Source organism: Plodia interpunctella, chromosome 6 (assembly GCF_027563975.2).
Source record: "Plodia interpunctella isolate USDA-ARS_2022_Savannah chromosome 6, ilPloInte3.2, whole genome shotgun sequence".
In the NCBI taxonomy this organism is placed as follows: Eukaryota; Metazoa; Arthropoda; class Insecta; order Lepidoptera; family Pyralidae; genus Plodia; species Plodia interpunctella.
Window position 1 is genome coordinate 6,444,463 of NC_071299.1, and position 27,103 is coordinate 6,471,565.

At 34.9% G+C, this 27,103-nt stretch overlaps 2 protein-coding genes across 5 annotated transcripts; both read left to right on the forward strand.

Annotated features, from left to right (window-relative positions):
- Positions 1-822: 822 nt before the first annotated feature.
- LOC128670855 (cytochrome P450 4c3-like) lies at positions 823-11,051 on the forward strand. The gene is made up of 10 exons (XM_053746866.1): positions 823-1,269; positions 1,529-1,618; positions 2,866-2,976; positions 5,805-5,990; positions 7,554-7,750; positions 8,196-8,265; positions 8,647-8,848; positions 9,835-9,986; positions 10,299-10,484; positions 10,845-11,051. Exons 1-10 carry the CDS (start codon positions 1,113-1,115, stop codon positions 11,033-11,035), a joined length of 1,542 nt encoding a protein of 513 aa, XP_053602841.1. The 5' UTR covers positions 823-1,112; the 3' UTR covers positions 11,036-11,051.
- A 142-nt stretch (positions 11,052-11,193) lies between these two features.
- Positions 11,194-25,764, forward strand: LOC128670854 (probable tubulin polyglutamylase TTLL2). Of its 4 annotated transcripts, XM_053746864.2 has the most exons (15): positions 11,194-11,833; positions 12,509-12,601; positions 14,342-14,439; positions 15,094-15,216; positions 15,502-15,605; positions 20,806-20,953; positions 21,314-21,476; positions 21,758-21,871; positions 22,185-22,390; positions 22,713-22,882; positions 23,099-23,243; positions 23,428-23,520; positions 23,952-24,140; positions 24,368-24,460; positions 25,620-25,764. In XM_053746864.2, exons 3-15 carry the CDS (start codon positions 14,359-14,361, stop codon positions 25,716-25,718), a joined length of 1,728 nt encoding a protein of 575 aa, XP_053602839.1. In that variant the 5' UTR covers positions 11,194-11,833; positions 12,509-12,601; positions 14,342-14,358; the 3' UTR covers positions 25,719-25,764. The 4 variants fall into 4 exon arrangements, 3 of the variants coding, with proteins under 3 accessions (XP_053602839.1, XP_053602838.1, XP_053602840.1); XR_008404800.1 differs by lacking the exons at positions 11,194-11,833; positions 12,509-12,601 and adding an exon at positions 14,143-14,279 and having other exon boundaries at positions 23,952-24,153; positions 25,620-25,754; XM_053746863.1 differs by lacking the exons at positions 11,194-11,833; positions 12,509-12,601 and adding an exon at positions 14,143-14,279.
- Positions 25,765-27,103: the final 1,339 nt, after the last annotated feature.

Consider the following 27,103-nt stretch of genomic DNA (forward strand, 5'->3'; position numbering starts at 1 on the left):
AATCGCAGATTATGGAGTCATTAAAGCGCACGTCACCTCAGCTCCATTAATCTGCGCTGTTGCTGGATAAATTTGAAGATAGCATCAAAATAATATATATATATATATACTAAATAGTTTGTTTGAATTAAAAGAATCTATGTATAATAGGTAAATTACAAAGCATTTACGATAGGTAATTAGCAGAGGGTGAACAATGAATCTTGAATCTAGACTAGATAATTTTGATTTAGGTATTATCCACCGTAGGTATTGAAATAAATTTATTCATAGTTCTAAAAAATAAGTTATTGTTTCCTTGATGAAGAATTATTCAACAAAATAAGCAATAATGTTGCCGAAGAGTATCATTGACAGAGGCCTAGTGACACACAAATTATACAAATATGAGCCTTGAGCCGATCAAGTTCAATATAAGGCATTGGTATCGTATTTAGTAATTCCTAGGAGTAAAAAATCACAAAAAATAATAAAAAGAAATGGTTTTATTTACTATATTTGCATAGAGCCTATTGAAAACTAATGACCTTTTTTCTATGTATGTACAGTCAACCATAAGTTTAGTAACCTTACATAGATCTCTATGCGGCAGTAATGGCGACGAATTTTCAATGTATTTGGGCAGCTTGACATGTCGTCGATTGTACTAGGAGAGAATTACCCATTGTTAAGCATCTAGGGTTCATATGGCGAGGGGAGTGATAATGACCATATCCGAAGGTTACCCACGCCATGATCTTCCTGACCCTTCTGTCTACTTGTGAGGAATTAGTGCATAATAACCTGACGGCCGCAGCAAAATGCACGTGCATATATATAAGCAGCTCACATTTTTACCGCGTCGGTAAATACGCGGTCGCGGTCGAAATATGTTCACATGAGTGGTCGCACAGCTCAAACTCAAACATTTTTATTGCAAAAACCGTGTCTAGTTACTGTATAGGTGGTACATACAATTTAATGACAAACAGTTTGCCCTTGCAGCCATGGAATATATATAGAATCACATCTTAATCTTTATCACATTACATCTTTAAAAGAAGATACAAACAACATAATACAGTTAAAATCAATAAGAGTTAGTTCAATCGATTTGTGCTTAAAATATCACGATGATTCTGTGGTTTGTTCTTGTTGGGTTGGGAGTGTGGACCGTGGTGTTCCGGTACAGGAGACGGAGGATGTACGAACTGGCGTCCCTGATACCGGGTCCTAATGAGGAGCTTCCAGTGATCGGGATCGCTCATAAGTTGATTGGGAATGACGAGGGTGAATATTGTTTTTTTACGAGTTGTAAATGTAAATGAAACGGAATGTTCCAAACGAAATCTGTTATTTTTTATAACACTAATTGACAATTCCTGAAATAGAAATAACTTTCCGTAAATTAAATTGTGCCAGAGATTTTAAACAAAAATTGATTTGAATATAAACATTAAACAATAAATATTTTTTCTCAATTACTACAATATAAGTAAAGAATAATTTACTAAATCAGTAAAATACTGAATCAGTGAACTTGTTACAGACATCATGTCTGCGCTCAAAAACTTCAGTTACACGTCAATCAAAACCGACGGGATGATAAGGGGATGGCTCAATCATATATTGTACTTTGGTAAGTTTACCTACATCACGAACGACAAGGCGGCTACAGTGAGTGATCATTCAGACATATAAAAGATAGTAAGTAGTTTGTAGTTTGAGATGATTTGTTAATTAAAAGAGATTATAGCTATAAGAACAATGTGTGATATCTGTGATATATACACATACATACGTAATATGGTTAGACGTAAATTAAATAATGTCTTAATTGTTTTAATGACTGTTGACGTAAGTTTGCCGTTGCTCTTCTTATGTTTACTACCATTCTAAGATTAAGGTGTCATTTTTTAAATTTCAAACTCTATTATTGTTGAACATTGGTAAGAAACAAATCTATAGGTACTTGTTTTAATAAATAACACTTGCATTTATTTTTAAGATATCAATCATAAAGCAATCCATTCTATCTTTTGACCTGTCCACTAAAAATAAATTTCAACAACTGCTAAATATTTTTTTAGAATTAGCATTAACATTACAGAATCAGACGTAATCATTATACACACTTAATCATTTAATATCTGCTTATACATAATAAGCGTTACGTGACTTATTGACGATAGAATTTATGTTTTATATAGAAGTGAGAGTTTTATTTTATTTAGAGATTGATTCTGTATAAAATTGATTGATTATGAATGCCAATTTCGATCAATAACTACAAAATGTATTAGACACATTTAGACGAAATCTGGCAAACAAGCATAGCCAGAAATTTAACGTAATGACTGTTAAAATTACGATACATATGCAAAAAAAATCGTAGAAGGAAAAAAGTTTCAAGGACTTTTTACTTTTCCTGGCTGTAACCGCAACTAGATGAACTCTAAAATATATTGCTCGAGGAAGTCAGTATGCATTGCAATAAAACACTTTATATTCAGATGGGTCATTTATGTCGCTTGGTTTCATGTTAGACAAACGTGGGCGGGTTACAACAAAGTTTATTATGTGACTGATATTATAACGAACTTGCTGACTCAGGGTTGTAAAACTTAATCAGGATATTACAAGCCGATTTGAGGAGACTTTTGAACTTTACAAAATTAATTGTTTTCTTTGGACCATAGCTCAACATCTTGTTACTTTTTATGGTATGGTCTAGCCGGTATGACGAAAACTAAACCGTACTAAGTCTAGCCGAAAATAAGCAAATTCAAAGTTACTCGTCCTAGATCTAGCCAGCGAAATCTGGGTTTCCCCATTTCGGAGTTAAGCTGTAACATATTGATTAAGATTTATAATTTTCGCCTACAGTGTTGGTAGATCCATATGATATGGAAGTGGTGCTGAAGACATGTCTGGAAAAGGACGACTTGCACAGATTTATCCAGAAGGTCGTCGGTTTTGGCAGTATTTTTGCACCAGGTGGGTTTAACTTATTTGTTCTTTATATGGTCCTTTTTGGAGGCAGATAAACCTAACCTATCATCTTATACTTACTAACACAAATGAGTCCGAAATAAAAGATTACGTCGCCCAATCTGTCGGACAAAGGAAGTCGGACCACGTTCAGACCGGAGTGGTATATCTGATGTCGACATTTGAAGTTTCTCTTTTAAATTTATACCTTTTGTTTCATCATTTACATTCACTCTAAAAATCATCTGCGTCATTTGGTTGACTGGTAAAGAACTCTAGGTTTTGAAATTACGTATAACAAGTTATGTCTGTTTTTTGGGAAATTTTAAATATGTTACAGTAATTCAATATTTCTTATAATTATAGAATTAAGCAATCTTAGCTCATATATCATCATATACAATTTCCTTACTATACTTCTAACAAGTAAGTCTACGTTATCATACATTGCCAACGCGTTGAAGTCTTTTTTTCCAATCTTACCATCATGCTTTTCTTATTATAAAAAATAACTGGTAAATAAAAAGATTAATCTATAGCTTACAGGATGAAAGCGATTAAAAAACGTGTAACAATGAAGTTAGAAATCCATCCAAATATATTAACATATTCCTCGGTATCGGTTCTTCGTTCTAATTGCTTCATATTATTCAAATATTTGTTTACGAAACATACAACACATAACACGATGGCCGACATTTGACGACCTTGTCCTTGCCTCTGAACCACAGAATCCTACAGATATCGGTCGATTCTGCTAATTAATAATTTCTTATTGCGTTTTATAAGAACTACTGTTGAGATGCGATTCAACTCAATTATCGTTATCAGAATTTACACAGTTTGTTCCCCGAGACAGGTTTTAATAAGTAGAGTATGTAGGTATTTTTAGAAAAATATTTAATATTGAACGTAATGGACGTTACTATAGTATTTTTTAAATTTCTTTTTTTGCTTGTACTAATTATGTATTTTACGAGCGGTGATAAGATGTTTTGGGTCAAGATCATCAGTTACATTCAGACACGGTCAAGTTAACCAGATGCAGAGGAACTCGGATGCTGGTGACGACACATCATTTGCAAGTTATATCAACCTCGATGTTATTGACCTTCTATCAATGGAAGATACCATTGAGACATTTTTGTTAAAACAATACCTTCCTTTATAAACAGAGTCGGTGTATTATAACTCTAATAAAGTTTAACTAAATTATTCTCATTTATTAGTCCTTATTTTATATTCTTCGGGCCTGAAGGTCGTGGCCGTTTTGTGAAACTTAACACACGAAGTTTTTCACAATAATAATTAAAGATTATTATTTATTTATATTTGTGAGTACTCATAATAAAAACTATTCTATTCTGAAGATAATGGAATGATTTGGCATTGCCTTCTCTATTTCACACACTAGCGGATAAATTTCATCAATTAGAGTGTATAGCTTTCCCATTACTTACACGATGCCATTGTTATGTACTTAGTCCGCCTTATTAATAAACATTTAATTCTCTGATTAAGCTTGGAGTAGTATATCTTTGTTTTGTCCCTATCTGTCTTTTCAGCATTTGACATTGAAAGAACGAGACAATACAAAGAATAACTATTTCGAGGCTAATCAGAGAATAACGTTTTTATTAATAAGGGGGAGTAAGTTTAAAAGAAATACTAATACAAACACGAATATAAAAGAACTAGTCAAACGAGGACCAGAGGCTGTGTTGTGAAATGCAAACAAATTTCGACCAACAACTTTATGATTTGACGGATTTGTATATGATTCACACTTCAACCTTGTCTTTTCCTAGATCTCCTTGCCTAATGTAGTGTCAAGGAATAACTAGTATTAGGACAAAAAACCCTGAGGTAAAAAAATACGTTTTTTTGCAATACAGTCTAGATAAGGTCGTTCATTGTTGCTCACAAACTTATATGGAGCTGCCATCGTGTTGACAATTTGTCTCTTATAGTCAAAAGACATGAAGTCCGTCAAAGTTCTCAATACTTTTTGTCGGGATTTACGGATTTATATTTTTGACATACTTACATTCTGTAATGTGTGTAAGAGGAAATATATTAGTTTAGGAGAATATCACAAGACTGCAGTTTCGAATCGATCACATGTTACATGACATGTTACAACATTATAATGATGGTCAATATTGGCGGTTTAACTCATACATCCGATTCTAAAATTTTATGTACACTATTTGTGATTCTAGACCTTGACATAATAGCGCAAAACAAAACATTTGTGCTAGTTCATACAAGAGATATTATTGATAGATGGTTACAGCAAGCATAACGGCGTTTTGGTGCAATTTCCTGTTAAATGTGCAGTGCAAACTGTACACGTATTGCGAAAAATCGTATATGTATTTATGATTCAGATTGTTAGACCATACTAAATCGATTCTTTTGTATTCATAAGTTTTTTTCGCACTGTACTAAAATTTATCCAGCGACACAAAATACCTAACAAACCTAGCTTTAGGTACATCTGTCCTGTGAACTGAAAGGTCCTAGATTCGACGCTTACTTTTGACGTGAAACGAATCTGTATCATGTATGTTAGTATTTATCAAACATCATTTGCGCTAAATGAAACAAAATATCGTGTGGAAACCAGCACGATGATTAATATATCATAATGATTAATGATATTATGATTAATCTTAATGTGCGTGAAATGAAGAAGGGAATGGCAAACCATACCTTTATTATTGCCAAACATTAATCCCGCATACTGACCACGACCCTCTGCCATGTACGTACAACTAAGTCTGAAATGATAATAAAAAAATAATTTCTTCATATTTTTTTTACACCAACAGTCTCCATTTGGAGAAGAAGACGCAAGATTACGGTGCCTGCCTTTAGCCCGAAAATTGTGGAGAACTTCGTCCAAGTATTCTCTCAGCAGAGCCAGGTGCTCAAGCAGAGGCTGGAGAAGTGTTGCAATATTGGTGTCTTCAGTCTATGGCCCTTCGTCAGCACGTACACCCTGGACTCTGTATGTGGTAAGGAACACTAATTTTTGTACTTATTTTTCGTAATAAATAAAGTTTTTTACAAACTTTTACGGTTACATTAATTATTTGAATTTATGAATTTATGATATTTCTGATTGCCTATGAAGCTTAGCTCAAAGTCTTGTAATTGCCTATCAGAATCCATGTAATTTTATGTACTGAATCCGCGTGTAAAGCTCACTATAATTGGCTTTTTACTTCAAATTTCCTAAACACCGGTCAAAGTCTTTGCTAATATAAGGAAAATATTCCATGTTGTTCTAGCAGGAAAAGAGTTCCATATTTTTTTTAACGCTACGTGACATAATTTTATATCTGTTGATACTTTGTACCCATTTTCGTATATCTGACTGGTTTTTCATGGGATTTAACTATATATAATGCGGATACGTGATAAGATTGTCTATTTATCGTACTAAGTACTTACTAGATAAATACTGTCGACCAGGGTCGACTGACCGTGGCTCTGACCCTAAACCTGAACTGGCTATTATAGTATCTGTGTCTGAACTAAACCTACTCGATTAAAGAGAAAAGTGACCAACAGCGTGTTGGTCTTTCATTAAGGGTTCCCTACTAGCAAACATTGATTAGGAATGTATGTTGAGAATAAGACTTTAATGTCTATTTTTTCACAGATCTTTATATCTTTTTTTTTTATTTCACAATAACTTAGCCAAGGTACAAATATATGTTCACATCTGCATTATACAATAGCTAATATTTTTCAGCCAGAAAGTAATAATGTCTATTTATTTATCTGTAGCGATTGACATGCGAATGCATGAACTTTACTTAGTTTGTATGAAGTTTGTATGAGAACTGGTATTTACCGCAATGAAAAACCAGCAGTTTATACCGAATCCGCCAAAGTTCGGGAAACTATCGCAATTATTACAGTCTATTTACATAGGGTGCCTAGTAGCCTAGCTGTGGGGAGACACAACTGGTTGATGATGATAGATGATCTTTATAAACAGTGCGTTTAGTATGATTACTCCATTTTACCTATTTACATTACTCACGCGAAGGATATTCGTAATAACTTCCTTCCTAAAGTATTTAAATTTGTGTTTAGAAAATATTGAGTTCACCACAGATTTATAGTGGAGTTCACAATTTCGTCTTTATTATATTCATATAATTACGTGTACATTCATGAAAATAATACCATAATATAGACCATTTATAACTTTCTTTAAAAATTAAATGTGTGTATGCCGTTTTTATATTAATAAATAAAATACGTATAGATCTGTGCATTTTCATAAAGGTAAATAAAATGCGTCATAAGAAGTCATTTCACATTAAGAAATATTTGACAACTTTCTTTCAATATAAATATTGATAGGAAGTGTAACATAAAAAATAAATAATCTGTGGGTAACAAAATAATAATCTGTGGATAAGCCCCTCTGACATGATAAGTCCAATACTATGGAATGAGCTTCTTTCGATCTTTGTTCTTAGCTTGTAGTTTTAAATTTGATACAAATGCACTTGGCCCGTGAAAGTCGTGTACCTAATTATGAAAAAAATTGTCTTGGACAGAAACGGCAATGGGCGTGAAAATAAACGCCCAGTCGAACCCCGCGTCCCCGTTCCTTACCTCCATGAACTCGCTGCTGAGCCTGGTCTGCCAGAGGATCTTCCACCTGTGGCTGCAGCCAGACTGGATCTACCGCATGTTCCCCAGGTCCCAGGACCACGAGAGATACTGTAAGATGATGCATGATTTCACCGACACGGTAAATGTTTCAGCGTAATGTATTGTAACTATTAGTTTTTATTTCTTTATTTTACAAAGGGTTGATGGTATTCATGGGCTGCAGTGTTTGCTTGCCATCAGGCAACCTGCATACTTGTTTGCCCAATGTGCCGAATATGTTATAAAAAATAATATGCAACTTAAATATATAAAACTTAATTCATTAGTTTCGAAAATGACCAAAGACGTCGGTGTATTGAAAATACTTAAACTCATCTTTTCTCTCTTTGACTTATAGTTAAATACTTAAGTTAAATAAGACTCAAGTTTTCTTTCAATCTATTTATATTTAAATTTTACAACAAAAAAAAATGCTCCTATAAAATTATATTTTTTGTCTATACTTAAGTTGAGCTTGAATATTTTTAACTTATAGTAATTTTGTATGCAATTTTCAAATATACTTTACACACTTCTGTTTTAAGGTAATCAAAACAAAAAGAGAGGAATTAAAAACTGAGACAAATAATAAATCGGAAGCAGACAATGAATATGGTAAGATTTATAAATCGCAACTTAGATAAAGATTAATTGAATTGAATAGATATTCAATCTTCTTGTTTTTTGTAGAGAATATCAACAACAGTTTTATTTTTAGCGATTTTCTGTCCCATGCGGGATAAGAACTTCTCTTAATTTATTATTTTACTACCAATATAGGGATATGTTAGATATGTAATAAAAATCGTTAGTACTGCAGGTTCCACAAATTATTCTTTGCGTGTTACTCTGCACTACAACTAAAACGTTACTGCATTGGTTATTTTTTCCTTGCCAGAACCGAGCCACTTTAGTGGTTTGGACACTCTGGACAGACGAACAATTATTTGGGCCCCTTATATGCAATTGATAACTGCAACTTAAATTATTTTTCAGATTTAGGAAATTACAGACTGAAGACATTTTTGGATCACCTCATCACGCTGTCCGGGGGGTCGAAGGGGTTCACGAACGTGGAGTTGAGAGAGGAGGTCCTCACCCTTACGATAGCTGGCACGGACACCTCTGCACACGCTATTGGTTACACATTTAAGTTACTTGCCAAGTACCCTGAAATACAAGAAAAAGTTTTTGATGAGTGAGTGCAATTTATCATTATTTGTTCACACGACATTAGGTTGGCAATATTAATGTAACATGGAATTACATGGAATATAAGCATAAATGACAAAGCTATTTACTTTTTACATCTATAAAAAACTTATTATCTGATATTAGGTCCATTCTGTAAACAAAAACCAAGGGAAGAAGTCCAAAGTAACGATTCTGAAACATTTAAATTAATTTTATTGCTGGTTGAACTTGAAACAAACATTTTGTGACGACCACGATCATCGAAATAGCAAATCCTTACGAATGTTAGAATGATTTTGAAGTTAAAGAAAGAGTTACAGAAAAACGTTTTTCTTTAAGTATGTGCGTATAATTAAGGTTAGGATATTTATTGTCTTAACAATCATTACCAAGTTTTCAATGGCTATTGTTTTGCTTACATGTAATTATTTATCAGGACGCAAAAAGTAAAAGAGCGTTATTTTACTTTTTACATCCTGATAAAAGTATTGTTATTGATAGGTCATGAGAACGACAATTTTTATATAAAAAGAAAAAGAAATGAGAACCCATTACTATTGTTAGTGTTGAGATGCTGGCCTATTTAGCTTCAAATTATAGAATTAGAATTATTATAGAAAATGCTCTTAATAATGTTATAACAGGAACCAATTATGTAGGTAATTAACTGGTATATATGTAGAAGATGATATGTGAATGACAGATAAGAATCTGTAACATTTCCGTTTATATTGTCCGCATGCATCTACTTTGACTCAAGGAGTGCAGACTGCGCTGCGCAGGTACAGCCACGTCTCGTACACCGGCCAATTTCGTAGGGAAATTTCTGTCTATGAAACCTAAGAAGCGCTGGTTTAATGACGTCAAAGATAATATGCGTGCCAGTGGTCTGATAATTATGGATGAAGTAGAGAAGGAAAACTGAACATGTGAACCGGAATGAGCTCAGACGAAAGAGAGACTCTATGATTAACATGTTACTTCTTCCAGGTTATATGATATATACGGCGATTCAGACCGCCCCTTGATCAAAGAAGATTTAACGAAAATGAAATACCTGGAGAGAGTAGTTAAAGAATCCCTTCGATTATTTCCGCCAGTGCCTTTCATTATCAGAAAGATTATTGAAGAAACCAAATTACGTGAGTACTTATATTTAAACGAGTATCAAACAGTATTAAAAACATTTAAATAACACAGTATGAAAATTAATATGTAGTAGTCTTAGTTTTAGTTTAGATAGATTTGTAGTATTAGTTGGACTGTATTAAAAACAGAATTAAAAGTTGACATGGGATATATTTTAGAGTATGAGATATTTTAGTATTTAGCTATCAAAGTTTTTTATGACATGATGAGTATATCATTTGATAAAAAAACTTTGGCAGCTTATTGGAGTTGGGCCCCAATGTTATTTCAATATTTTTCCAATTTCACTTGGTTATATTTCGCAGCTTCAGGACGCGTGCTCCCGGCCGGCTCTGGAGTGGTGATTTCCATCTGGGGCGCCCACAGGGACCCTAAATATTGGGGTCCGAATGCGGAAGAGTTCGACCCCGACAGGTTCTTACCTGAGAGGCTCAACCTAGTCCACCCCTGCAGTTACATACCCTTCAGCTATGGTCCTAGAAATTGCGTCGGTGAGTCTTGATTTAAAGTTTATTCGATGCAACAGTTGTATTTGTTATAGTAGTATGCGCGCGCAGCAGTAATTATATCAACTTATATTTAATCATGTTTTTCATTTAAACTGACGTATATTTGTTTCCTGAAGGGATGTAGAATATTCATTAGCCTATAGGTTAATGAATAGTGAATCGATTGTACCGCGGTCGAATGAGAAATTATTTAGTTTCTACTCTAAACTAAATGCGATAAAATAATTTCTCATCCTTGTTATTAGGTGTGGTAACACTAAAGTAATTAAGTATTATGACGATAGATCTATTAATTAAACTAATCGCTTAGATAAATAATTTAGGTTCTCGATTGTGTTTTAGGTTACCAGTATGCTTTGATGTCAATAAAGACTGCTCTGTCGACTGTATTGCGCAGCTACAAAGTGATAGCGGACCGAGAGCCCAGTGCCCACCCTCGCATCAGAACCAAACTGGCCATCATGATGAAGGATGTCGATGAATACGAAGTCGCTCTAGAGAAGAGACAGTCGCCCGAAGTCAACATTAAATAAATCCTATTTTGGTCAAGAGCAGTGTTGTAATTCTGACGAGTGTGATCTGTACATCTGTCTGTTCCATCGTAGCTTCCAAACAGATGAACTAGAAGTAAATCTAGTTTCTTTTTGTTTGAAAGGCGAATATCAGAGTTTTCTTGGCCATGATTCAAAGTTTTTTTTTTTAATTTCAATCGGTGGCGTTACTAACTGAGAACTAGGATTATTATGTTTGCATAACGTATATTTTTATAAAATATCGTCAGTCCTGTCTATATATTTAAGTAGTGTAATTTTTATGTATGGCATAATAAATAATTTAGTTTAATTAAATTAAATTTATTTCATTTTCTGACTAGCGTAGACTACTGTAGATTTATTACATTTTTGAATCGAAGTCCTCAGGTACTTTCAGTTCTAAATAAATTTGTATAAACTACATATATTATCATATTTTCTATCAAATTGTATAATATTGAAGTTATTGTTTTAGATTACAAGGAAACATATTTTTTAAGAATTTTCGATTCACGTGCTCTGATCTACTTATGTTTCAAACATGGAATTAGTAGGTATTGAAGTACTTATTAAATCCATGGTTTCAACATTATATTTATTTAATCAATGACAAATATAACCTTATTAGGTAACTGTACTCTCTACCATGATCTTTGGTTCAATGTCAAAATGATTTGATTTTATACGCATCAAGTGGCTTAGATTATTATTTTCCTAATTATTTTCATAGGAATTATTAATAGGTGTTAACTAAAAAAGTATAAAGATCAAGAAGAATAAACACATATTGATGCATAGGTAAATAACATCACTACCTACTTCTATTTTTTACATTTACTTATTTCAGCAGAAATCTGAAATGGAGAGATTAAGACCTGAGGATCGAAAGGGTTGCCTAGTGCCACACGAGTTTGTATACCAATCTGACTCATGTATAGTAATTATCATAGACCACCAATTGCTTCAGATTAAGGGATAACATCATGAGGGTTTCCTCATGGGTGCAGTGTGCACGTTTCTGCACACAGGTTGATTATTAACTTGTGTGTGAAATGGAGAAGGCAATGGCAAACCACTCCATGAATAGTGCCAAGAAAGTTGTTGTGTGTGTTTCTTCCACGTAATGACCACAACCCTCAGCCAAGAAGAATAAGACTATGAAGAGATTCTTTGAAAAAAAAAGTTTACAAACAATAAGTGCCTTCAAGTTTCTGATGTCGACTATATTTTTCTGAGAGAGCCATATAGCTGCCTATTTATGTTTTTATTTTAGTAGAACTATTTGGTGACTGCTCACACGCAAATACAATAATTCAAAACATCCCGAATTGAATAGGATGTATAACACAAATATTCAAATATATTTTAAAAACTTTACGAACTTTAGTTACGATCTTAAAAAATAACGTCGTCTTCACAAGCTAAAATTAATAATTGGGCACACTAACTTATAAATTGCATTATTTGAAATAGGTTAAGGAAACAGAAGACAGTGAAGCAGAACAAATTATTCTTAAGAATACTCTTAAAATAAATACCAAATTGAATAAAAAAATAGTAACGCATGTAAGTACTTTTATCAATTGTCTACGAATGTCAAACAGGTTTTAACTGGGACACAGACGTTACAAAAATACGACAACGACCAAGGTAATTTATCTTAGTTGCTGCAACACAAGTCAAGAAATTATTTTATTTTTCGTACAGGACAATAATCGAGATATATACGCCAACACGTCTGATAAGCACAATACCATTTACAATGACCATATGGTCAGGTCATGTTCGAAATTTAGTGTGTAAGGAATGCATATAACTACTTAGATAGGAATTTCTGTGATATAACCAACTGAATATAATACTGACCAAAATTTAATGTTTCTGGTATAAAAAAATTACATGAGTATTTTCCTTTATTCTATTTCCGTATTGTCTAGCCTTGGCTAACTTTATGCCGATAGTTAGTCTAAGTTTTCCCAACCATTTGAATCCATTTTGTGATTATTTGAACTGACGGGGCTATGACAGTCATTATGGGATAACAGATAAACTTTTCAGCAATTTTCTATTTTTTGTCGTCTGGAAGTTGAGACTTTAAAACGCATATCTACAGTAAAATAACGTGAAACAACAAGCATATGAAAGTGCCTAATCCATACTAGTCCATATTAATATTATCTCAGGGCCGATTTTGATGAAAAAAAAAGTCATCAGGAGTGATATAAACTACTTTTTACCCGAGTTAAGTCGGGGCGGGCCGCTAGTATTATATACAAAATAAGTGAAATTGAGCTCCTTCAAGTCTTCTGCGTTGTGCAGTAGGTCACATACAATTTATATGTGATAGTAGAATACCGCCCCGCACGCTATCTTCAAACTGGGTTACAGGATATAAGGGACGAGATTACTTTAAGTTTAATTACTTAAACCTACTCTAAAAGCCACATCTTAATGTCTTGACTTGCCTTATAACTTATCAGTTGAGCTTTATTGACAATGAATACCTATAGTAGTATGGAGTCCAGGAAACTTGAATGTAAACTACTTAAAATTCTATAAAAACGAAGTATCGTTCCTTTGGTCGAGCAAGGCTCCTGTATTTTAAATTTTAATCGTCTCATACTCATCTCATAAATTGCGGTATTATGGAAAATCGGTACCTGATGTCTCTTAGAAACGCAATATGTAGAAATAGCCTCAATAGTGAGAATGCCGCGTCATTATTACTCAAACAATATGCATTATCGTAGTTACGTAGCTTTTACAGACCTCGAGCTCATGACACGAAAGCTTGGCTATAAATCACTGGGTTAGTCTAAGTTAGGGTTCATGTACATTTAAGTCTAGTAGCTATAGTATCATTCTTATAAATACTTAGAGAATGATCAAGTTATATCATTGAAGACGCGCTTAGCAACATGCTAGTAGGCTGCATGAGCCTACTAGCAAGAAACATCAATCTTGCCCTAATCATAGTTCGAAAAAATCTTACCTTCGACCTTACCTATGACTCCTTAGCAACCCCGTAGCAACGTCACGACACTGTGTAGTCCTACCCTTACTGTGCCTTGTTGCAATCGGCTAAGCAGTGTGCTTTGGGCGGGCGGGCAGACGTCACGCCTCACCTCTTTGGATTTAAATCTCACGTGTTTCAAAATATTTTCGTTATAATGGGGTGACATGAACAAGATAACTCCTATGCCTCCGAGGCTCTCGCGTAGGAAGCATGAGCTCGCTATGAGAGGTGAGTTCTGTTATTTCCGATAACATAATCGACGCAGAATGTTGATTGAATGTTTATTTTAGGTATATTTTGGAAGACCATGGATGGGTGCTACGATAACGATGAGCCATTTATTTATCGGCTTAATGATAACGGATCGGGGCCCAGTTTGCTTATAAAGGTTATTTTTTCATTCACTTAATTATCTAAGTAGTGTTGTTCCTTTTGCACATTTTCCATTCATCTTGTAACTTCTTTTTCACATCACTTTTTACATAGTACTTGTTTGAGTTGTGTAGCTATAAATAATAATCTGGACTATTTTATAAATCGATGATTTAGTCGAAATAAAATTGCCATAAACTTAAAAACAACAAATAAGCAATTTATATGCACGCACAGAATAGGATGCGGAAAATTGTCGAGGCATAATCACACCACAACTGTTCAAAAGCATAAAGTTCTTTAAAATTTAGTCCATGAATTAGTTATTGTAGTGATTTATTACAAGTATGTATTTTTAAACAGTGTAATGAGTTGTTACATAGGCTGTTAGCATTTTGTACAAACACACAAAACGTGACTGGAATTGTGAGGAATGAGCCATCTAGAAGAATCATAGTTACAATACCATACACTGTCGGTCCGGCTACTCACTAAACCTGAATATTAAAACAAAAACAATATGTTGAGGACATTTGACATTGTTGCTGTTGTAGATAAAATTAACCTAAAAGTAGGCTTTATATTTAAAATATTAGAATAGATATTAAAAGAAATTGTATATTCCTAAACTATTCGTCGTTGATAAAATATTAAAAAAATATATCGTAAGGTTTGTGCGGAACGTGGCTGGCGCATGTACCAGGGATACAGCGGCAACGAGGAGAGATGGAACCTTTGGTGGCGAACTAGTTCCTTCCCGGCCGGATGCTACAAAGCGCTAGGCGATGGGCAGGTATTGCTATCTACACTCGTCATGATTCCCTGGTATAAACTTCCTATATGTACCTATGTACCTATGTACCTTATACATATAGTAACGATAGTTATATACTAACTACTACCTCTCTTAATATTTTATTACTATCGCACGTTACAATATTTGACATTGACAGAACGAGACTAAACATATTTATACGATGATGTACCTACATCTACAATGGAAGTAACAATTGTGATTTCCGTAAGGAACTAATATTATATTGTTTTATTTACTGACCTGAAAGAAAATGGTTTACAGTTTATGAATCACATCCCGAAGGGAGGGTCAATATGCCGGAAAGATGGCCTCTCAAGACTGCTGCGGTGTATGCGACGAGTCTACGGCTCCATATACGATTTCAGGTAATCATAATTAATACTCGTCATAAAACATTCAATAAATTTAAAGGTTCATTTCGTTGTGTGATATCTGCGCGACGATCATCTCTTACATCTGTCTACTCGGTCTTTTATATCTTTCATCTCTTAGGACACTAGATAGTAGGAGAAAACTAGATAGGTGCATGATGAGACCCACTCACCACGCACTTCTCACGACTCCCGTTCTCGATGTTTATAATAATTCATCAAGAAATCGGTATGGAATATGTGGAGTCAATACCAAGGTCGATAAACAACCGAGTAAACGTTTGCCTACTTAGTTACAATTTATTTACTCTTCGCAAGTAAATCTAAATTTTCCGTTGACCCAGAGACTTGAAATTTGGCAAAGATTAAAGGTCTTGCGGGACAAGGAAATAATGAATGGTATGGTTCGATACCCTGATTACGGATTTTGAGATGGTCCTATAGGCAGAATGTAACAATAAAAAAAGTTCTTCAAGGTGCTAATCAAGATTAGTATTCTGTTTGAGCATTTATTTTGTGACTGCGTGTGCAACTTTACATTTGCGAAAAAATTAGCAACAAAAAGGTACTTCTGATAATCTTGAACCTGTTTTAAATCTTAATATAAATACATAGTATAACCCAAAAAATAAAGACATCTTAATTAAAACACAAAAATAAAGACATCTTAATATTTTTCGGTTGACTCTAAAGCCTACCTAGATTTTAGAAGATTTTCGCTCGTAGTTCGCTCCGATTCCATGTCTTTCAATTAATTCTTAGCATGTTTGTTTATTCCATGCATATTACACAAACACAAAACAAACATTGGGTTTATAAAAATAATAAACTTACAAAAGAAATAGAGTTTGAATAACTTTCGATTTTTTAGTTACTTTAAAGTCCTAATTGAAACTTCACATCTTAATGAATGTAACCATTTTAACTTAATTATTACCCATTGCCGCATTGCTTACTGCTATATTTATTAATCATGGACACATTCGACATGTTTATTACAAATTGAAATAATGCAATGGACGTAAATGGTAAATAAAAATCTTCGTCTTGTTTCCTTGATGGCACTCGGTGCGGAAGTTTTCAAAACAGCGACTTTTTCTAAAACGTGATGATAAATAAGTTAAGAATAATAGTAATGAATATTTGAGTTATCCTTGTTGAAAAAGTTTACGCGTGCCCTCAAAATACAGGAAAGTTACAAAATTCACACCAGTTTCGCAATTTTTGGTTAATTTGCCTTTCTTTTTTGTTACCTAATTAAGTAATCAGTCAATTTGAAATAAAAAAGAAGCTTGAATTTAAAAATCAAGCACACCATAAGCTACCATTTCAAAATTTTCGAGATCCGATAGAATAGGATGGAGTTTAGTCGAACTAAACACAAACAACTCCTTTTAAAATAATTATGTAATCAAAAAGATAATCAAGTTAGAACCATGTACTTTTCACTTCAATTAATTTAATCAATCTTCTTTCCATATATTTTGTCGTTTGCTCTGGTTTGTTTCTGGTGGACGCCTGATTTTTCAATTCATCAATGGCTAAAATCAATCCTAGGCGTCTCTTTCCCACTCTCTCTCATTCTATCATCCAAACGTGTTTCTACTTACACTTTTGGGCTGTCACATTCAGGGTCTGCTAAAAGTATACTTTAAGATTTTGAAGTGTGGTTTGTCGGCCGGCTGCCTATTATGACAATCAATGAATGCTGTTATTGCTTCTTAGCTAACAAGGCTTTCAATTAGTCGCCTCGTACGACATACGGAGCAAGATATCTGTTTCACTCTAGAGAGAGATCCACACGCCTCAAAATCATTAGTCAAGAAATATCAATTGCAATATCGACCTAAACTGTTCTACAAAGGTACTTATTTGTTTTCTTTCTATATAAGTATTACCTATTTTTCCGTGCAAATGACGAACTACGGGGAAATTGCTAGTCGTGTTTGCAGTAACAAAATTTAATACCCGGAAGGATTACGTTTATTATTTTTTTCGACGAACTGAAAGTCGTCAGCGAAATTGCGGATATCCTGTTTGGAAAACATTTGTGCCTCAGTAAAATTTACAATGCCCATTTAATGCTACTTTCCGTTTTGTTTTCTAATGAAATTTTAATTTTACGAACTGTATATATTTTAATAAATTATGTTTGCTTTCCACAAGTTCCCCAGAACTTGGCATCGTAAAATAAAAGTATAATACAACAGTACCTTATTTGTACATTGCTAACAGCGAGAAGGCCTTTTGTGCAATTTCTTCCAGGTTATCTTTTGGAAAGATTAATGTACACAGATTAATGTAGACAAATAAACATAAAATTGTGAATATAAATATCAGTCATAAACCTACATAAATATTTGAATAAAAGACAAAAGATGGGGGCGATAGTAAAAGAGAAAGGAAATACCTATAATATGACCTGAGATATGAGAACACAGTATGAGAAATAAGACGAAAATTTTCAGCGTTGCGTAAAGATGGATTTCGCTGGCTGTCCTGGATTTTGCTGCAAAATATGAAGAAGTTTACTAAGGTAGCTGGGAGAGGAGGCCTGATTTGGACTGTAATAATAACAAGGAAGGGACATGCATGTCCCTTGTTATTACAGCCGTGATTGGCATGCCAATCACGGCGAATAGAGATAATACTTGACTTTGCGAATACCATAAATCTGATAATACCATTGAATAGCCATTTCTTGCAATTTGCCTAAATAAATATACCACAATAATTTCAACAACACTTCTATAGTATTTATAGCATATCCTTAGCTAGAGTATATTTAACGGTAAGAATCTACCTATGACTATGACCCTTTAGGGTCACCCAGTCTCGTTAGTAGAAAGAAAAACTTGCGTAATGAAACACGGCCCCGATAACTTACAAATAAATCACTTTACCCTAAATATTTTACCTCGAACCAATTTACTGTCTAAATTTAGGACGAAACAAAAGCAGACAGCAATTTTTCCAAATATAGATTGCTGGTGGGAGAAATAGTATGAAGTGTTATATCTATCGTATTATAAGGTTCAAACAAAATCGTATTGATTATTATTTCTTTATTGTGTTATGTGTATGTTTTCCTTCCCCGTAAGGAAATTGGGCTTTTATTATTTTGTAAATACAAAATTATAAAAATATATATCACTGCTGTGCTAATCCCTGTCTTACTATTTATCTAGTTTAGATATTTTTGTTTTCGCTTCTTGTCGAATGTTTGTAATGGTCGTACCATATTTTTATAAACCTACAAAACTATTTGATATAATATATATTAATAATACTTATATTTTATCCTTGCTACAATTTATTTCAATAATTCGCTTTAGACTGATTCGATACAACACAAGTCAATCGCCCAGTCATCGGTTATTCGAACAGAGCCACGTGCATATTGCGTGTTCCACGACATAAGCTCAATTTTTATAGAGTTACACCGAAGATATCGAATTTTCCACAAAATAAAACTGTACACTACGTAATGGTTATACCACGCTGAATTTGGAGACATAAACTTTTTACAAAGTTACAGAGCGTCGTCGTTACGTTCTGAATGTGTGTCATATTTTCTGATGTTCTTTAGATTTAGTTACGAACTCAATCTATAAGTTTGTGGTTCACGATTACCATAATAGAAAGGTATAAGTTATATATGTTTTGAGCGACATATATAGCGACCATAGGGAACTTTCAAAATGTATTTATGTTGTTGAAACTAGTTACACCGCTTATCTACCTCTCAAATCTGGTGGAAGAGCACCTTAATGAAAACTAAATTTCACTTAATTGTCAAAACTTCGTTGTTGATAAAACAACAGTCGTAAACTTATAATAACAATGACGTGCTTAGGACCTATGACAATAAATCAGTTAAATTAGCATAATTAAATGCGCTTTCAATGCAGTCACAGGAAATAATATCATAGTTCAAGTGCGCCTGTAAGGTCGTATCTTCCTGCAGCGAAGGTGAAAGGTCGCGGTATTAAAATTATCGTATCTACCTATTAATGAACAGTGAATTTAAACCAATTACCCTAGTGGTACCGTCCAATCGCGTGTCTAAACCAACAGTATACTTTTGTTTTTCAACTTTGGCCCCAGGGTCTCCAATGACGTTGCTTATTCAATGCTCATGTCACTCGTAAAGTGCTCGATGAAAGCGCATTCTGCAACTGGGGCAAATCTGGGGCAAATTATTTTAAATGCATCATTATTTCTATTGTTTAAATAACCTTAGTTCATATTCGATTTTCTAAATCTTATAATATTTGACTTGATTATTATTATTTAAAGATGGCTGTTCAATTACTAGAAATAAAGATGATGATGATGACTAAATTATTTCATGATCAGAACCTCACCAGTTTTTATTTTAAAAATGAATACAAACTGAATTGATTTTCCCCCGTGTGTATCGCAAATCGTTCCAATTTGAATTCCCTGGCGGCATTACAGAATTTATTAACTTTTACAACAGAGATTTAGGGAGAATTCAAGGAGTCGTGCCGTGATCCCTCCCTTTTAAATCAGCCGGTTCACCATTCTCGTTACATTATTTTGAATTGCAACGTAATTCGTGGGGCGGAACACAAAAACCTTACGGAATTAATAGTCTTTTCGTCTTTTGATTTTAAACAAATTTTGCTGTTAATAGATTTACAACCTCGTTCATAAATTCTCACAACTATCCACGGATAAAACACTAAGTGCAATATTTTTGACCTTATAGCATATCTATAGACATAATTACTACAAACTCAAACTTACACTTTCACCGCTGCTGAATTCGATATCTTCATGTGCCATTTACGATACGATATGTCCCAAGTTTCCAGCTCAATATTACACAATATGAATGCAAAAACCGTTTTATTGAAGTTATTCAGTGAGTTGCGTGTTTTCATCCTCTAGACATATTTCAACACGAGAGCGGACGATTTGTGTGGAAGGATCGCTCCTTCGACTTTTACGATGCAACGGTGTTTGGAACTCACAGTCACAACTATTTATTGACTGTATCTAACTAAATATATAGTTAACTAATCAACATACCGAAAGCATATACTTTTGTTTATGTTCATTAAAGTCAAAATTTTGAATCATTATGTTAATAGTTACTAAACTATTTGCATTAAGTTGAGTCTGTTTAAATGGGCTAAGATTCCTTTTGTTTTGAATAAAATTCCAGCCCGCCGTGTTTTCACCTGCCCCTGGAGTACGCCAAGCTGGTGTCTGAGTGCTCCCGGCTCCGGCGCACCGAGGAAGACGCCGGCAACGTGGTCTGGATCCACAAGCCGGTTGCGCAGAGCCAGGGCCGGGGCATCTTCCTCTTCAGGGTGGGTATTGAGTAATATCCCCCTTTCGGTTCACTAGAAGCATAAAACATAGGTATGGTATAATGTAATATAGCGTACTGTGTTATGGCATAATCATTTTAGGCACTATTTACAACTAATCTAAACTAACCTAAAAGTTAATTATGCCACATTTAACCGTATGCCAAAAATCAACTGCCTTAGATTTATTATGCCAAAATATCTTATGCCAAAACCGGGACCTATGTCAAAGAACTATAGGACAAAGGACAAAATAAATTATGCGAAAAAAGTGTGTTGAAAAGAGACCCACTTTTGGAGTAGTAGGCAAGCCTTGAGAGTTGTTTGGTTATAATATCAAATTTGATTATATTTTTCCAGAGTATCTGCGAGATGCGATGCGGGAGTTCAGCAGTGGTTCAGCGGTACATCGAGCGGCCACTGCTCATAGCGGGCTACAAGTTCGACCTCCGGCTGTACGTGTGCGTGCCCGCGTACCGCCCGCTCACTGCGTACCTCTACGCTGAGGGACTGGCCAGGTTTGGTGAGTCGTCTGAGATCTCTTATAGAACTATTTTCGTATTATAGAGTTTTCATAATAAATAGTTCAGCGAATAGATTGCGAAATACAGTTGATTGAAGAATTTTGGTTGGGTAGGATTATGATTATGTCTCATTAAACTGATAATAAGAAATAAAGAATTTAAATAAGAAGATAAATAAACCTGCGTTCTTGATGCAGGTTAATTTCTATATATATATATATATATATATATATATATATATATCTAGCGAAATTTACAATGAATTTATTATTATTTTCAGGGACCGACAAATATACTTTAACGGATATCCACAACCCTTACAGACATTTAACTAATTCGTCGCTGAATAAAAGTGGACCAAGATATGCTGAGTGCAAGGACCGAATAGGAAGCGGTGAGTGTTTTTTTAACATCCTTTTCACGACATTTTTCATCATTTTATAGCAACAAAATAGTAGTTTGTGACTGTGGTGTTCTTTCTTTTTCTCCAAATTAGAGCTCCTCCTACTTTTTACTGCTATTTGGACAATTAACAATTTCTTTTCAGGTAAGTCTCCTCATAAAGGTTTATTTAATAGACAAGGGACATCGTAGGCTTATTTTTCTCTACGAGTAGTAGATAAGTTTGCTTTGCAACATGATACGAAACTATATGCATCACATCTTGAATGGTTTTCACTTAAAATTGAATTTTATTTACTTTCCAGGTTGTAAGTGGACACTGAAGCAAGTAAGACGAGCGTTGACTGGCCGCTGGGGCGCAGCAGAATGGCTGGTTTGGCAGAGGATCCGAGCGCTGGTCACTCTCACGCTACTGGCGCAGGCGACTGGCACCCCTCCTGCGAGGAACTGCTTCGAATTCTACGGATTTGATGTCTTGCTCGATGACAGCTTGAAGCCGTGGTTGCTTGAGGTGAGTTTATTATTATATATGGGTGTCGGAGATTGTCTGAGAAGTCTGTGCGATGCAAGAGCTTGACAAAGGAATTTTCGTAAAATATTAAAGTAACTGGAAAAAATATTGCTATGATTGTTTGTATAACATGTATTGACATTTACTGTACTACGACATACTAAATTAGCTATGTCGAGGGAAATTATAAAAATCTGCCTTTTTCGTCCTGAACAGCTGTCAATCGAAATGGTACAAAAATGTATTATTAGTTATTTTATTTGAACTTGTCAATGTGTGTTATTGGCCTATAATTTATTGCCCTATCTATTTTATTTTCCAGGTGAATTTGTCTCCAGCATTAGCGGCAGACTGCGAGGCGGACGTGACGGTAAAACAGCCGATGCTGCACGAGCTGTTTGACCTGCTCGGACTGCCGATGAGGCACACGGGGCTCGCGCTACTGAGGGGGCACAACCCGCACAATCCGCTCAACCCTGTTAGAGTTAACAGGTACAAGGCTAGTTGCGGACAATAAGCTACTAACTCAACATACTTGTCCTGTATGTGACTAGGGCCGCGGAAGTATGGTAGTTTGCTTTATTTTGTGATTTCTGTTGTACAGAATAGAACTGGACAACTAACTATTGTTAACTGTATAACTTATTCAAGCAGAAGCACAAGTTGCCCACAAAAAAGTTCGAAATTTGAATGATATTTATTTCTCAGCTTCAGCTCAGAAGACGAGAGCGGCGCTCCCCGCGCTCCACCTCCCAAATCAGCGAGTCGCGCGCGTACCGCCGGGGGGAGGCGACGGCGCCGCGTCATGCCGCTACACTGTGTCACCATACAGCCGCCCCTCAACGATGATGCGGTGAGTTGACTGTGCTGTCTAACAATAGACTTAAATCATAAACAAAAAAAAGGGCACAGATTCTCTAATCTGAGACTAATGTAACTAGATTCAGCTGTAGCTAGTCACATTCAATACAGCCATACATTTTTAAAATACTTCCAATTCTGATCTGTTGATTATATCTATTTTATTTGTGATCCAGGATACAACGGAAGTGAATAAGGAAGAGAATAGTACGGGCGAGTCAAAATCCTCTGTGGAAAGTCCAGATAATTCTGATATTCAGTCAGTCCAGGTACTTGTTATTTCTTCATTTATGTGTGACGCTCATAAATATAAAAAAATGCCATGCTATGCAGCTAATGCCAAGTGGCAATACAAAAAAAAAAATTGGCCAAGTATCTCATATATAAGTACAGTAATTTTGTCTAATACTTCTGACGATTTGGTGGGAGCTAATATACAGTGCTATAACTTAGTGTCAGTCTGGAACTCTATACGTCGGTTATTGATAAGTGTAGAGGTCGTAGACACTACGATCTGGAATAATACGCTATATGCGCCATATATATATATATATATATATATATATGTATATATATATATATATATATTTAGAGCATTCGCTATTTTACATTGACAATAAATTAGCAGACTGTTCGCTGTGTTTATTGTCATCTGGTACAAGTCAGCGACCTTGTATATCTTCATAAACTGTATTTTCAGTCAACGTCTAGCCTGACGTCTGCGGAACCAGTGGATGAACCTTGGAAAGGGGGATATTCCTCAGCAGCCTCGCGCCGCCGCATGATGAGCGCGGCCGCTTGGGGCAACGGGGTCCTCTGGAACAAGGCTGTAGGGAGACAAGGGGGGTGGGTTAGGATATACCCACACACACTGCCCAATGAGGACCAAGTAAAATTCTTATGTACTTATTCTGAAAATACAATCCTTTAAAAACAGATACCAAGCTGCCAAACTTTTGGTGTACTTGTGTTATAAGTCGTCATTAGGTTAAACCACAACAATTTCTCTCCGATCTTCTCCAAATGTCACTCACTATAAATCTAAAATTTATGTTCTAATTTCGCACAACTAAAAATAATTTTAAAGTGGTATATAATGTTGTCATTTTTTTTCAGATACCAGTAGACGTTCGTGAAAGTGTTACTCAAGTATCGAAGTATCTTAGAGCTGCTAGAGAAGTGGTTCGCGAGGGAGGACGCGATATAAAGGTTTTTTAAGGATTATTTTATACACTATACACTAATGAAGTAAGAATGATTATGCAAAAAATTTTCATAAATTTAAAATGTGTACAAAATTTAAAATTTACAGTGAGAGTGAATCCATGACGATAAGGGCAACAACGACATTCTCAAAACGTGTTGATGTCAGAGCAATACCATGGCACTGAAAGCAATTAGAAGGTCCAATGCATAAAATTTACTCGTTCCAATGTCGTATACATGTCGTATTTAATGTATAATGAAGAAAACTTAAATTTTGGACAAAACAAATTCCATGATGATACAACGGCATGATAGGGATCAACACTAAAAAAATTCTATCAACATTTCTTCTCAGCACAGTAGTTACAAATTTGAGTCTGAATTCCAATCTGACTTATGGTGGTGACTTGTAGTTTTCACAAAAATAAAACTACAAGAGGATACTCTTGTAGTTTTCTTTATGTAGGCTCCACACTATAGCCTAACTATGACAGATGCAGACTCGAATGCATGAACATTGTGTTCACAGATGCCGACTCGAATGCATGAACATTGTGTTCATAAGTATATATGCGACTTTTGCCAGTAGATGACGGTGATTGTAAAAGTAATGTATCAACGTCCTTGCTGTTGCCAGGGTCGCAGCCAGATAGTCTGGCTACGTTAATTATTCAGAATACCTTTCTATGCAGAAGACGAAAGTTGTACTGGAAAGTCAGGCGGCAATTTTAACAAAAGAGTTCCCGGCCAATCTAGAAAGGGTCCAGAAGTATAAATACATAGGAACATAACTGATTGATTGGAGCAGCGAATTAGAAATAAAAATCTTAAATAGTGAAATAGCGTGCAGTGCTTTCAATTTTATGAAAAAAGATCTAAGCAATCGTAATATATTGAAGTTTTATTATTATTATGTTGCTTAATTTTTCAGCAATTTCGGGGTGCTTTTATACGAAAAGTTATCTATCATGGACTGAGTATGTAGACAAAATATGAAATGCATGAAAAGAAAAGTATATAATCCCAATCGCCACTAATATTTTAAACACGAAAGTAAGTTTGTTTATTACCACTTCAAGCATTATCTACTCAACCAATCTTCTTTCATCCCAGAACATAACTGCTCCCATGGGCGAAAGCTAGATGTGACAAATGATTCCAGGGACCACGAGACGCAGGCCGCGACGTCGCGTTCGAGGCCGCGCTCCGCAAGAAGCTGGAGTTTGGTCAAGACCTCGAAGTCTGGCTGCCACCCTTCTGATGTGTTCATTCATTATATTAGTTGTAAGCCTAGTTAGTTAATAAATGCTTGCTCAACATATACTGGTTTATTTGTCTAGAAAAAAAAACCTGGTAATAAATGTATTACAGAACCCATATGAACGAGGTTCTTGTCGATGGAATATTTTCCATTACTACTCTGTTCCCTGCCATAGATATTACCTCCTATACCACAAATTGATAATAATACCTTAATTGATAATGACATAAAAATATAAAAATTAGATAAAAAAATTGGAAATAGTTTCAACAATCATAGCAGTAGTATCATTTCAAGTAACTTATTGTGTGGCCCTAATCATGTAGCGGAGTATATTAATGTCGCACGTCGATCCTTATATACCTACTCTTTTATACTTATCCCCATGACTTACTCATCTGCACTGGGATTTCTGAAGAAGAACTGCATAAGCTTCAGAATGTCACGTGGTGCGAATGGCCTATAGTCCTCTAATACTGGATACGACTAGTCGCAGTCACACATGGTGTACTTAATAAAATACTCTACTTCTATACGAACCCTGCACAAAGCGCTTATTCGTTGATAATTCTGTTCGCATAATTGCTGTTATCGATGGGCAGGAGCAGTGCATTACATTAGATTCCTTTTCACAAGAAATGCAAAAAAAGATTATAAATATTTCGTGTTATGTTGAAACATTTCATTGATCCATATTATCTTTTACTAGCGGTCCGTTCCGGCTTCGGTCGAGTAAAAACATAATAAACTGGTGTTTGAGTTTATCGCGAACAGACAGGTAGACGCGGTAGAGGTATTTGTTTCATAAGGATAGATTTTATAACTGTTCTGTAATGCTACAGTTAATTTCTGATACCACAAACACCTCTGGCAGAATAATTATGAATTATACACACTCCTTCATTCATTCATTAGTAGAAGTAAATACATCTGTAGCGAGGCAAAACGAGCGCAAGTCTACAAACAGAACACATCGTTACCGCAGCAGGCATTTCGGATTTCACACTAGTACGGCGCAAATGATATGTTATGCTCGTTAGGTGGCCGAGGCCGGTAACTGCCCGCAGTGGCGACGCTACCACTGATCTCTCGAATGAAAATCACTTTTATCCGGCGTCCTTAAGGCAACTTGAATAAAATCTGACAGTAATACAATCGATAAGAAGAATAAGATCCGGTGTTGTAGCTATGCGACAAGACAGAGTGACACGGCGCGATGCGACAATATCAAAGGTCAAGTCCGTCAAACGAAATTAGTGTGTGCAACTATCAATAACTGCGTCTCTGCGGGTTTTCTTTAATAGCGCGGACTCAATGTTTTCATTTCAATTTAAAAATCGCTTATTCAATAAATTTATAAGCAAATTTATTAGGTAAAATAAACT